This window comes from Trematomus bernacchii, unplaced genomic scaffold, assembly GCF_902827165.1.
Source record: "Trematomus bernacchii unplaced genomic scaffold, fTreBer1.1, whole genome shotgun sequence".
NCBI classification, from domain to species: Eukaryota; Metazoa; Chordata; class Actinopteri; order Perciformes; family Nototheniidae; genus Trematomus; species Trematomus bernacchii.
This window is the reverse complement of record NW_022987514.1, coordinates 165,490-180,594: the sequence shown is the minus strand read 5'-3', so window position 1 is coordinate 180,594 and position 15,105 is coordinate 165,490. Positions and strand designations below refer to the sequence as shown.

The window sequence follows — 15,105 nt, the reverse complement described above, 5'->3', positions numbered from 1 at the left end:
TCTCTTAAAGATAATCCTTTTTTTTAATCATGTACATATACAAGATATTATCTTATGCAAAGATGTTCTCTGCAGAAACTGAAACGTTCACATTACATAAACTGGGTCTTTTAGTTGGAAGCAAACAAACAAAGAAACCTTGTAAACAATTCAAAGTCACTCTAATTGGAAAATAAGAAAAATACCATTAACAAAAGAGAACCGATAGCTCATGTCTTCCTATCAGCCAGGGTGGGGCGCGTTAATTTAATAATATTTCCTTTTAGTTTATCGATGTGTTGACCTTTATTCAAACCAGGACTGTGTCTGGACAGAGATTCTAAATTAGTTTAGCGTTAAAGGTCGGGAAAGTCTGTTTCATAAAACAGCAGAAAAAAAGATTCACTGAGGGAAGATGAGAAATAAAAAACACCATTAATTAAAAAACGTATAAATAAAGTGAATTACAGATTGATTGATAATGACAAAAAGTGGTTATCTGCAGCCCTATGGCATATTTTCTGGAACTTCTATCAACAAATATACAATTTATAATGTCTTTAGTTATAAATCGGGACATCCCAGACGTTCCTCTTCCTGACGAGAGGAATCTTTCACAATAAAAGTTCAAGTGAGGAGATTTTAAGTTTTGATTTCTCCTCCTCTCGGCGCCATATAAGGACTTCCTGTCTGAGGGCTTCCTTCATTTGACTTTGTCCAGTTCCAGGGCTGTGATTGGCTCCTCTTCCTGAACAGACACGCCCCCAGATGATTGACAGCAGGTGTGCTGGTGCTCCTTCCAGTCCTGCAGGAGAAAAAAAAATGAAAAAAACAATAAATGAGAAGAAGCTTCAGATTCAAGACGGAATTCAGACTTTTTCTCAGAATTCTCAGAAGTCAATTTTGTTTGTTTAAAGGTGGGGTAGGTAAGTTTGAGAAACCGGCTCGAGATCCACTTTTTGTTATATTCCATGGAATGCTCTTAACATCCGATAGCAATGAATATCTGAAGTGCTTTGACAACAAATCCATAAAAAAAGATCATCTGTGGAAGCTGTAATACTGTAAAAAGCACGACCAATCAGCCGGCCCGGCTAAAATAACTGGATGGCCTACCTGCCTGTCAGCCTTCCATCTGTGCACAAACTTATCTCGTGCCCTCATTGGTCATGTGCACGTTCGTGTGTGTTGGAGGAGGGGCTCTGTAAGGAAGTGGCAGATTTTCTCCGGCTGTGTATTTTCAAATTCTAGCACGAGTAGCTGGTTTCTCCAAAATTACCTACCCCACCTTTAAATAACTCAAAATTCTGTCTTTCTTTTTCAGACTCATCTCAGATTTTTTTTCCTATGAATTATGAGAGTCAGAATTGTTCTCCGAATTATGACTTTAAACACAGAACTCCAAAAAACAGTTTGCTTTTGGTCAAATCTAAAAACATTTTTTTTTTTACATATGGTCTAAAGTCATGAGAGGTCTATCAAATCAAATCAAATCAGGTTTTATTTATAAATAAATAATAATAATAATACGCTATCAGAAAGCGACATTTTTACTCGTAACTTTCAAATTAAATCAGAATCAGAATCCTTCATTAGTCCCGCAGTACGTTTACAAACTGGGCATCAGTGGTTTTTGTAATCTAGCTCTTGATTTCCTCTGCGTTTCGGCTGCTTCTTTTGTTCTGGAAGTGTCTATCGTGTTTCCAACCAAGTTTAGATTCAACCACGGCCACTTCTGCAATAGCATAGTTTTGCACGATGGACGTATAAAGAGAACATGTTAACAACGCTGAAGTGATTTCACGTCTACTCTAGCTTGAGAAAAAACCAATATGGGCTGTTTATCAGACCACAAAGAATGATTTAACTACCCCTCCCCACTTCCTTACCGTATTACATTGTGTTTTAATGTACATTATTTAATTTCATATTGTGTTCTTGTACATATAATATTCTATTTACATGTATATAGACTTTGTGCACAATTTTGTATCTTTGTATTTTATGTTGCATTGTTGGAGGAGCTCAGGTCAGAAGATGTTCACTACACTGTAGCTTTTTGGATATGACAATAAAACCTTTGAATCTTTGGTTGCTGCTGTATAGTAACTCCCATTGCAGTCAGTGCAAAACAATGTGAGAAACGACACAGCGGTCTGCGGCAAACTGAATATCTGCTTTCCTCTAACAGTGTTGTTTAGGAATAATTTCATGTACCCAAATACTGTACTTCTGCACACGTGACAAACCACAAAAACAGCTGTTGGGCTGCATAGTGTAGTCAATATATGGTGAGTTAAGAAATGAACATGTACTGGATCATGTACATGTTCATATTTTGTGGGATGAAAACGTGATGAAAAAGTCAAGTGTAAACATGTTTGTAAACGGTGATAGACGCGTCCCGGACAGTCCTAAATAAGAGATCTTTAACGAGGCTTAATGTGAAGGATTGACCTCACCTTCCTCTGGCAGAAGGTGGAGCAGTAGTTGACCTTATGGCAGCCCGTGCACTCACTCATCGCCATGCGCCCGCAGTTCACACACATCTGCTGCAGGGGAACACACACACACACACACACACACACACACACACACACACACACACACACACACACACACACACACACACACACACACACACACACACACACACACCACACACACACACACACACACACACACCACACACACACACACACACACACACACACACACACACACACACACACACACACACACACACACACCACACACACACACACACACACACACCACACACACACACACACACACACACACACACACACACACACGTTAAGGTGCCCGTCTTACATCTTACCTTATCTTAATATCCTTTTTTTTTTTCATTGTATATTCAGGATCCAAGAGTGTGTTGTTGTAATACTCATTTCAGCCACAGGAGGCAGAGGCGCGTCACTATACCAGGTTATAATGAGACTAAAAGGAGGCACCCTAATATGCTCCTTTTGCATTTTGTAAATATCTAAGGTGTTTGCAACTTTTGGGATAATAACTACACGACTCCACACAATAAATAACACAGGTCTATTTATTTGTAGACATTTTAATGCTTACATATTTTGCCTTTAACAGTTCCTTTATGTAAGGCCTGATGTGCTTAAGTAACCACATTTGGGATGTAATAATGTCAGCAGTACTGCTTTAATGCTTGCTGTGTGTGTGTGTGTGTGTGTGTGTGTGTGTGTGTGTGTGTGTGTGTGTGTGCGTGTGTGTCCTACGTTGATGATGATCTCGGTGATGTCAGAGCTCCTCTTGGCATCCGAGTCGTCCTGCTGCTGAAACGTGATCTGATTCTGAAACGTCTGAGTGAGACCAAACTGAACACACACACACACACACACACACACACACACACACACACACACACACACACACAGTTAATTATTACTCAAGTTATCTGGAAATATATTGGCAATGTCACAATAACTTTATCTCTACACCTGCAACTATTGGATGAGAGACAGGTAAATAATCACAGTACTAATACATTGTACTACTGCACAAATAATACTCTATTAATACACAATATACACACAGTACTACTGTGCTAATATTAAAATAGTTCTCCATCTGTATTTTTTAATTTTTGTTTTACTTTCATGTATGCACCACGACGTCAAGTCAAATTCCTCGTACATTTGTTACTCTCTTGACCGTATTGTTCTTGTATTTGTATGGTAATGTTGTATTGTTTTGTAAGTGAATACTGTTCAATGTATCATGGGTCCAATTTATAGTCACTTTATATATTATATATTAAAACTGTGTGGTGACAATAAAGGAATCTGAATCTGAAAGTCAACCTACCTGGTAATAAACCTGTTTCTGATTCTGATACACAGCACGTTTACAATTCTCTGTGTGTGTGTGCGTGCGTGCGTGTGTGTGTGTGTGTGTGTGTGTCTCTGCGCTCACCTCCTTCCTGCCGCCCTGACCTTTGACCCCCATGCACTCTGAGTGTTTGGCCTGTTCTATCAGAGCCTTCAGCTGCTGCACGTTGCTCTGCAGAGTGTTGGCCATGTCCTCCAGGTACAGCCAGCTGCTGCTCCGCCCCCCCTCGCTGGCCCCGCCCCCCTCCAGGCCCCCCATCAGCAGCCCCCCCCCCGACGGTGACCCCACCGTCACCGCCATCTTGGCCTGCAGCGACTGGGGGGCCACGGCGAGGGCAGGTAGCGCCGTGAGCACTGAGGGAAGGAGAAGAAGAAAAAAAAAGGAACGTTTTGAGACATATTTTGGTGTTTTAAAAAAAAAGGGTTAGGGTTAGCTCACACACCATAAAACAAGTAAAAACAATAGACAATTTAAAAGCAATACAAGCAACAATCTAAAAGATGTCAATACGCTAAGGAGAAGACGGAAAACAAAGGAGAGTTTTCAGAAATAATTTGGTGTTTTTCCTACATTTTGTAATCAAAGGAGAGTCCCTTAGTTAGACAACTCAGAATCAGAAACAGGTTTATTCCCAAGAAGGTTAACGCACACGAGGAATTAGCCTTGGTGTGTATGGTGCAGACATATACAGTGTGATGGTATCAGAGATGAGGTACCTGCGGTGCTGGCGAACACCTCGCTCTGGGCCGAGCTCTCCGACATGATGGCAGCAGCAGCGGCGGCCGTGACAGCGTCACTCTGAGCCGGGCGGTCAAAGGTCAACGTGCCCGAGGTCGTGAACTGTCCCGACGGAGACACCGTGACTGAAGGAGAAGAAGAAGAAGACATACTTTATGAACTCCTCCGGGGAACTTTACAGGATGTTAAATATTCTTTAAGAGGCGAACAAATATTATTTAAGAGGCGAAAGCTCTAGGTTTTACAATAAGTGGAAACCCTTCTTAACCTTCTTCAAATCTCTCTCATTTGTGTCTACTGATTAATTGACACTCCCCCCCCCCTTTCCCTCTTTATTACATATTTAGTTTTTATCTTTGTACTGTTTTATTATTATTTATTTTTGTTTTGTCCTGTTTTGGTTATAATTGGGATGTAAATATTGTACGTTCCTTCAAGAGAAGATCAACTATGTATGGCTGGTCAATTGATGAACAATAGTAGAGACTAAGCTGAACACTAGTAGCTTTGAACTGTTGAACATTTCTAACTGTGGTTCCTATCAATGTACCAAATGTCTTTTCTATGTGTCTTCAATACAAATAAATACAAATAAAAACTTTACAGGATGTTGCGACTATAACTTTAGGGTCATTTTTAAGCTATCAAATAATAATAAATGAATATACATAATATTTGTTCTCCAAAGGCTGATTTCCATACTTTAAACTGCTGATAAAACCACAGACTATCTTTTCTCTTCCTCTGCGGCCCCACTAATCTCACATCAGAGTGACGTACATGTTGTCCCCGGGGACAGCGTGATGTTTTTGGCGGAAGAAAGATCCTTCTTCGGGGAAACGACCAGAGATTCGCTGTCCTTCTTCCGTCTCTTGTACGGGACGAAGAGGCGGACCGGACCCGTCTGAAGAAAACATGAAATTAAATCAAAACGACAAAAAAAGTGGAGACGCTTCTAAGAGGTCATATTACTGTCTTTTTGGTTGTCTCTTTCCTGTAGTGTGTTCTATCGGTTTTAGTGCATGTAAATGGTCTGCAGAGGCTAAAATCCCTGTGTTCCCTCCACCTGCCTGAAACACCTTAATTCAGGAGGTGTGTGGCGCAGTGGGTTATGCGTAGGTGCTGGGATCAGGGGGTCACAGGTTCAAACCCCACTGCAGTCAGCATGTCGTTGTGTCCCTGAGACACATCACCCCAAATTGCTCCTGTGGGGATTGTCCACAGTACTGAGTATGTAAGTCGCTTTGGATAAAAAGCGTCTAACAAGTGACATGTGATGTAATGTGATAGGCTAAGAGTAGGGACATCTCTAAGCGGTTGACCAATCACAACAGAGCCGGCCAGCTAACCAATCAGAGCAGACCGGGCTCTGGTTTCAGACAGAGGGTGAAAAGAGGTGCTGCAGCACAGTATGAGAAACATGAAGAGACATGTCGTAGATGACAGAATAAGAATGCTTACCATGCTGATGTTTTCTGCTACCAGAGGTTCTTCATCCTTTGCACACTGAAGAGAGGAGCAGAGAAGCAGAAAAAAGCACAGAGCGAGTTTTACTGTCTGACTGGTTATTTATTTAAATCAACAATTATTCATTAATTGTAGTTTATCAGATATCAGAAAGGACAGCAATCCTTAAACCTGTTTTTAAAGTACGACCAAACAAACTTATTTAGTTCAGACAATGGAGTAAAACTCTATTTAACATATTTGATCTTAATATATTTGTATTTTGACAGGTATACGCTATTCTTCATCCATGTTCAATGTAGACTATTATTTGTCTTTTATCAGTGTTTTATTTGTATGTATGTACCTACCTGGCAATAAACCGATTTCTATTGCAAATAAAAACGGATTTTGTAAGCATATTTAAAGTACTTAAAATAAAAATTCCTAAAATACTTTAATGCGTTTAATATCTAGCTAGTGTCTTCTAACCCTAACCCTTATGTCAATATTTTAAATATGGAAAGACTTCTGGTTTTAATGAGTGTTTGTTTTCATGTAACACATATCTCTCACCTTGAAATCATAACCGTTTAATTTAGGCATTTTTCAAACTTCCAGGACTTTGTACAAATCGTTACAGTTACGTTTATTTTAATAATGTCATATTTTGGACAGGTGTTTTGCTTTGTCCCCGCAGCAGAGGACAGAAACAGAAATGGATGTAATGAGCTGTGGTTTTGTCCTGTGTTTCTGGGAAGGAAGACAAATCTAATTATTGTTCTCATCAGAGCGCTCCTGTAATATTCTGAGTGCAGGAAGCAAAACAAAGCCTCTTATCACAAAGTGTATCTGCAGTTACTTTAAAACCCAGTTACACAATGACAAATGATGAACCACAGGTGGAGGAAGGGCTCCGGTCAGGAGTACAGGAGTACAATTTGTTTTAACATCATATACTAAAGATCAATATTCTAAAGGCTACTTACGGAAACACTGGCATCACAATATCATCTTAAAGTACCAAGCGCAAAAGAACAATCCTGAGAAACGTTACTCACCCCCGTGAGGTCATCACAGCAGGCTGCACACGTACAGGAGGCAGCGTGAGGGTTCAGGATACGCTCCTAAACACACACACACACACACACACACACACAATCGCACACACACACACACACACACACACAATCGCACACACACACACACACACACACACACACACACACACACACACACACACACACACACACACACACACAGTCGCACGCATACACACACACACACACAGACACACACACACAGTCACACACACAGTCAGACACACACAGACACACACACACACACACACACACAGTCACACACACAGTCAGACACACAGTCACACACACAGTCAGACACACACACACACACAGTCACACACACACACACACACACACACACACACACACACAGACACACACACAGTCACACACACAGTCACACACACAGTCACAGTCACACACACAGTCAGACACACACACAGTCACACACACAAAAATAAAAATAGTGAATAATTACTTCAGTACGAGTGCAGCAGTACATTGTATTAATACTAAGTTACGAGTGTAGTATTACAGTATATAAATACTGCAGTATGGTGGCAGTACTACAGTGTATTAATACTGCAGTGGTTCACTCCCAGTGAGTTTCAGTAGTAGTGTATTAATACTGCAGTATGTGCTCAGTAGTACAGTGTATTAATGATCAGAGTATTGTTACTGCAGTATGTGCTCAGTAGTATAGTATATTATCACTGCAGTAGCACAGAGTATTAATGATGTAGTGTGGTAGTAGTACAGAGTATTAATGATGTAGTGTGATAGTAGTACAGAGTATTAATGATGTAGTGTGGTAGTAGTACAGAGTATTAATGATGTAGTGTGATAGTAGCACAGAGTATTAATGATGTAGTGTGGTAGTAGCACAGAGTATTAATGATGTAGTGTGATAGTAGTACAGAGTATTAATGATGTAGTGTGGTAGTAGCACAGAGTATTAATGATGTAGTGTGATAGTAGTACAGAGTATTAATGATGTAGTGTGGTAGTAGTACAGAGTATTAATGATGTAGTGTGATAGTAGCACAGAGTATTAATGATGTAGTGTGGTAGTAGCACAGAGTATTAATGATGTAGTGTGATAGTAGCACAGAGTATTAATGATGTAGTGTGGTAGTAGCACAGAGTATTAATGATGTAGTGTGATAGTAGCACAGAGTATTAATGATGTAGTGTGGTAGTAGCACAGAGTATTAATGATGTAGTGTGATAGTAGTACAGAGTATTAATGATGTAGTGTGGTAGTAGCACAGAGTATTAATGATGTAGTGTGATAGTAGTACAGAGTATTAATGATGTAGTGTGGTAGTAGTACAGAGTATTAATGATGTAGTGTGATAGTAGTACAGAGTATTAATGATGTAGTGTGGTAGTAGTACAGTATGTTATGAATGCAGTATTGTGACAGTAGTACCTGTATGAGGCAGAGCAGCGGCCTGCCGGCGTATCGGATGCTTCTCTTCCAGTCTTTGCTGCTCGCTCGCCCCGCCAGACCTTCAAACTCTGTGGGAGTGAACCACTGCTGGTTGTGTCTGATGCAGCGGCCCTTCCCCCCTGAACACAACAACACAACAACACAACACACACAACAAATCAACAACACACAACACCGTCAGTGTGGGTTAAAGCACAGTAACAGAGTAGTGAAGTGAGGGATTCAGTACGGCTGCAAATATCAGATAATAAATTATTTTCATCGCATGTTTATTTTCTAGATGAGTCGATTATTTGTCATGTCTAAAAAATGTTGAAAATGTCATGAATGGTTTCTAATGAAAGGGCCTCTTTAAGTTTATCTGCAAAGAGAGAAAACTAATAATTAAATTTCTCCTACGTCTAGACATTCTTATTTTGATTTCAACATCTAATTACACATGTTGCAGGATTGCAATCCTACATGGTACACGTGCTTGTCCCCCACTTTAAAGTCAAAACTGCTCCACCAATTGAAAATCTGCTCAAAGATTGAAGAGAACTTTGCGATGTTAACTTTTGCAGACCATTTACATGCACACAAACCAAAATAACAAACATACAGGAGAGGGAAAACCACAAAAAAGCATAATAGGGCCTCTTTATCTTCAGCCGGACTCACCTGATCCCAGCCGGTTCTTGTACAGGACCCCGCTGGAGTTCCTGCAGCGCACCGGCAGCTCGCTGTTGTAAACCGAAGGGTCCCAGTTGTACTTGGAGCAGGAGTCTTTGTCCTGGGGGGGCATCAAAGGAGTGGGATGAGTCTGAGAGCCTGAGGGAAACACAGGGGGGCGAAACACACACACAGATCAGTCTGAGAGAGGGACATCACTTTGTTAAAAAGAGTGGTGGGGACACTTTTTCAAGATAAAAAACCCCACAAATAATACATATACATACAGAAAGCTTACCATAAAATATGTTGACAACAAATGTAGCACCTATGCTACGCTGCTGCAAAACCGGGAGCAACTATCCTCTCTTCAATTATTACTAATATTAAACTTGTCGCAGGTCAAAATTGCACCACTTGGGTCACCAGAAATACACCCAAAAAAGTGTGGACAGTCCTGGAGATGGTTCATGTTCTCTTGAGCAAACAGTGTAGATTCTTTGTGCACGCTACTTTCAGAACATTTTAAACTAATTATCCTAAAAGTCCCCAGTATAAAGGACGCCTATGGACACTTCTACCACTCAGGGTCCTGGTGTTTTATAAACTGCTTTAACATGGACACCTCAGAACCAGTGGAATATTGTCAGTGCTAGTCACTTCGTAGATTTACTCAAGTACTGTTCAATTTTGAGGTACTTGTACTTTACTTGAGTATTTCAATTTTTTGATGCTTTGTACTTTTCCTCCACTACATGTATTTAATACCTTTAGTTACTTTCCAGATGTGGATGAATGATGTGAAATATAATCAAGTGTTAAATCAGACTTTAGTTCCACCTGGAGTAAATTCACAAGCTACCCTGCAGTATACAAAGTCATTCAAACTAGCTGCACCTTTACCAGCTTTGAGAACACTTTAAGGATCAATCATTATAAAACATATCATATATATTATTCTGAAATGGACCAATCTGCACAATGACTACTTTCACTGTCGCTACTTTAACTATATTTTGATGATAGTGCTTTTCTATTTTTACTTGAGGAACATTTTGAATGCAGGACTTTTACTGAGTATTCCTACACTCTGGTACTTCTACTTTTACTCAAGTACAAGATCTGAGTACTTCTACTTTTACTCAAGTACATCTGAGTACTTCTACTTTTACTCAAGTACATCTGAGTATTTCTACTTTTACTCAAGTACAAGATCTGAGTACTTCTACTTTTACTCAAGTACAAGATCTGAGTACTTCTATTTTTTGAGTACTTTTTCCTCCTCTGGTCAGTACTGTAACTCACCTGTTACCATAGCAGCAGCAGATTTGAGGCCGGTTGCCTGGACGATGCTGCCGTTGGTGTGAACCACGATCAGCGTGGCCTTCTGGGTACTGAGACCATCACCCAGCTGCAGGGTGGTTCCTCTGCTCTGTGACACACACACACACACACACACACACACACACACACACACACACACACACACACACACACACACACACACACACACACACACACACACACACACACACACACACACACACACACACACACACACACACACACACACACACACACACACACACACACACACACACACACACACACACACACACACACACACACACACACACACACACACACACACACACACAGTCCATATATTAGATAGAGAACAGTTAAGAGGAAGCTCAGAAATGATTGGTGATGATGTTTTTTTAAGGGTCCTTCAGAGGTTGAACACCTTTGGGAGATTTAGGAGCGACATTAAGAGTATGCACTCTCCACCACTTTTATGAAGAGCTGGAATTGAACTCCAATTAAAAAGGTTGACACTTCTCTAAGTCAACAGGTTTACTATGGTAGTGATTTTCAACCAGTGTGCCGTGACAGATCGGCAGGTGTGCCGTGGGACACTCTACAATTTCGGTAAAATAAAACGGCATTTGAGTGTCCCTGTTTGTTAACACACACACAGATACATTTACAATAAAGTTGACTTTGACTTGTGACAGGAATAAACCTGGTAGAAAGCTCAGCGTAACAGATGTCTGATTGCTCACCTGGACATCATGAAGATCATTACACGTGATTATAAATAATGATCTGCAAGCACATAGTCACACTGAGCAGCAGCGTGTGTGTGTGTGTGTGTGTGTGTGTGTGTGTGTGTGTGTGTGTGTGTGTGTGTGTATTTACCAGCACGTGTTCAGGCAGACTTCCTGACGTGGCGACCGTGGTTGTGTAAACGTTGTCGTCCGCACAGTGAACGTCTCCCACCGTCACAGCCGTCACCTCTGATCAACAAGACATTCAGATGTGTTATCATCAAACACATCTCCAGATCAACATTCAAAGACTCAAAGATATAAAAGGCTTTATCTTCATACGCACAGCAGCTACAGTGTATTTATGGCAATGACAATATTAAGTCCCAGGCTCCTCCAACAATGCAACAGAAATATATATACAGTAAAAGACATTAAACAAGAAAACTACATAAAAAACAATAAAAATAGTGCAACTACTTCTACTTTATTATAGCTACTTCAGTACTCTTGTTATGTTAGAATATATACAATTATAAAATCACAGCCAAACTGAAGTATAATCAGTGCAACACACAGAAATATATATGTAACATTTAAAATATCTCCAAAATGATCATCATATAATATATAGAGTTGTGCAATTAATTCACCAGGTAGCAGATGCATTTGCAGAGGTGGAGGAAGTACTCCGATCTTGTACTTGAATAAAAGTAGAAGTACGCAGATATTGTACTTGAGTAAAAGTAGAAGTACTCAGATATTGTACTTGAGTAAAAGTAGAAGTACGCAGATATTGTACTTGAGTAAAAGTAGAAGTACGCAGATATTGTACTTGAGTAAAAGTAGAAGTACCAGAGTGTAGGAATACTCTGTTTCAGTAAAAGTCCTGCATTCAAAATGTTCCTCAAGTAAAAGTAGAAAAGTATTATCATCAAAATATAGTTAAAGTAGCGACAGTAGAAGTAGTCATTGTGCAGATTGGTCCATTTCAGAATAATATATATGATATGTTTTATAATGATTGATCATGAAAGTGTTCTCAAAGCTGGTAAAGGTGCAGCTAGTTTGAATGACTTTGTATACTGCAGGGTAGCTTGTGAATTTACTCCAGGTGGAACTAAAGTCTGATTTAACACTTGATTATATTTCACATCATTCATCCAGATCTGTAAAGTAACTAAAGGTATTAAATAAATGAAGTGGAGTCAAAGTACACCATTTACCTCTGAATTGTAGTGGAGTAGAAGTACGAAGTAGCACAAAATGGAAACACTCAAAATTGTACTTAAATACAGTACTTGAGTAAATGTACTTAGTTACTTTACACCTCTGTGCATTAGTAGAAACCCTGAGTGAAGCTAAATATATATATATATATATATATATATATATATATAGGAGAATTGTGCAATTAACATTCATCTGCAACTTATATCAATATTCCAATTACTTGTATATAGACTATTCTGCACAATTTCTATTATATTCTATTTCATTTTATTTACTTGCACTATTTTATCTGTTTTATTGTGTTGCACTGTTTTGAGGAGCCTGTGACCTCAGATTGTCATTGTCATAACTACCCTGTAGCTCTGTACACATGACCATAAAAGCCTTGAAACCTGAAATTAACGTAAGGATCTACTGATTCCCTTCTATGAATAAGAGGTGTAGCAGAGGCATTAGTAGAAACCCCGAGTGAAGCTAAATATATAGCCTATTGGAGAATTGTGTAATTAATGTAAGGATTTATACTGATTCCCTTCTATAAATAAGAGGTGGTGGCATTCCCCAGTGTAGCAGAGACATTAGCAGAAACCCTGAGTGGAGCTAACTTCCATTTTCTGTGTGTGGGCCATCCTGCAGACTCGAGGCCTAAAACTTGCCTCCAAAAGCCGCCTCGGCCTCGTCTGAGTTCGGCAGGGACTCGGCTCCCATGTCGATGTTCCCCGGTTCCTCCATCACGGAAATCGTGGTGACTTCGGCCTCCGATTCGGTATCCGAGCCCACCTCCTCGTGCTCCACCTCCTCGTGCAACCCGAGCGCCTTCGTGGCCGAGTCGGCTTCGTCCATTTGTTCCTCTCGAGACGACAAGAGCCGAATGAGACCGAGCAGTAAGAAGAGTTTGGACCGAGTGCAGCCGAACCGGAGAACCACCGACAACACGGAGCCTGTTCACCGACAGAGGCTGGAAATAACCCGGAATGGTGAGAGAAACGTGGAGGAATCGGGAGAGCTAATCCGAAAGAGAGGGCGACCGATCCACTGTTTGTTTGTATCAAGTCCTCCAGGAAAGAGATGCACCGGAAACGGCCGAGAAAAAACGAGTCAATACGAAGCAACCCAGCGGCCAAAGAGCACATTACATTCAGAATCAGAATCAGAATCAGAATACCTTTATTAGTCCCACAGAGGGGACATTTACATTGTTACAGCAGAAAAGAGCCAAAGACAGCTTAATGTTACCAAAGAAGCATGCGTACACATTTTTCTTTTAAAATTATTATAATAAAAAAAGTTACACAATTTGCAATAAAAACACATCCAGTAACAGTTCTGAGGATTACATGTTAGATTTACATTACATGTTACATTACGTTTCATTACATGTTCATTACATTGTTACTTAGACACTTTCCCCACTGTATTTACTGCTTTTCTTAATGAAATGATCAATTAAATATTGCATAATTAAAAATACAACACTTTTACAAATGTCTAAACACCTTAATTCCTGAGTGACCATTTGTGTTTTTTGTCTGTCCTCTGTTCTTAATTAATGCCCTCAGTTTTGAATTAATGTAATGAACACTGACATGATGTGCCTTTTTCTGATGTCTTGGAAGAATTGTTCAATAAAGTTGGAAAGAAAACTTCTGCATTAAACAAGCTATTTACAAATGTCTGACAGTGGTTAAAAATGGTAACAGAAAATTGGAAGAAGTGTTTTCATTATTGTTATTAATTAGATTTTTTGTTATCGTTCTATCTAATGTGCTGATGTGAAACCCCAGTTTACATATGTGTTTTTATATGAATACAACATGGTGAAACACTTCTCATTTACTTCTGAAAATAAGTAGTTAATAGCAAAAATTGTAAATTATTTGCTCAAATTAAATCTGTTACCCTGTGTAAACAATGTGAACTGACATCCGGTTGCCAATTCATATATACCTATTATAATATGTGTTATTTTGCAACCAAGGCGGTGGTGGAAGAAGTATTCAGGTCCTTCATTTAAGACATATGGCGCGTTTCCACTACAGCGCGGAGCACGGTTTAAGAGGGCTGTGACGTCAGCGGCCCGTCTTTGGTTGCGTTTCCACTTGGCCTAGTACCGGCCGGCGGGTCCTAATTCACAGCTTTTCTGGCCTCATAAAATCGCGGGTCTAGGGCCAGAGACAACGAGGCTGAGTCGGGCTGAGTATGCTAAACTAGAGAGAGCATCGCTGGCAAGGGGGCTACAACTACAACAAGATGGACATATTTGACCGTGATTTAATTGTAATACACGTTTCAAAATGATGCCGAAGTAACAACATACTGATACCGGTTAGTAAAAACCATGAATTAATGCTTTGTCAAGTCTGCAGACAGACGGCAGGCGAAAAACCTTTTAAAATGCGTGTTTTCTAAATGGAGATTGGCTAAGCTAACGCAGTATATGCTCCGACCGTCCACACTCACAACAACGGCCTATACAGACATAAATAAAGCAGCGACTGTATTCACCATGACACAGGCAGTCTGTGGTTTGTACTTGTTTAAGTTTTGTCTAGTTTCTGAACATATATGAGGAGCTGTGAGCTCTGAGTGCTAACAG

The 15,105-nt window shown here is 40.0% G+C and overlaps 1 protein-coding gene across 2 annotated transcripts; it reads right to left on the bottom strand.

Moving 5' to 3' along the window:
• On the bottom strand, positions 1-13,573 carry deaf1 (DEAF1 transcription factor). 2 transcript variants are annotated; one of them, XM_034115301.1, is made up of 13 exons: positions 13,166-13,573; positions 11,428-11,525; positions 10,531-10,657; positions 9,235-9,384; positions 8,554-8,693; positions 7,101-7,166; positions 6,055-6,099; positions 5,374-5,497; positions 4,572-4,718; positions 3,940-4,208; positions 3,243-3,341; positions 2,442-2,531; positions 1-784 (listed from the first exon to the last, which is right to left on the bottom strand). In XM_034115301.1, the coding sequence occupies exons 1-13, from the start codon at positions 13,350-13,352 to the stop codon at positions 683-685; spliced, it is 1,644 nt and encodes a 547-aa protein (XP_033971192.1). In that variant the 5' UTR covers positions 13,353-13,573; the 3' UTR covers positions 1-682. The 2 variants fall into 2 exon arrangements, with proteins under 2 accessions (XP_033971192.1, XP_033971200.1); XM_034115309.1 differs by having other exon boundaries at positions 2,442-2,528.
• Positions 13,574-15,105: the final 1,532 nt, after the last annotated feature.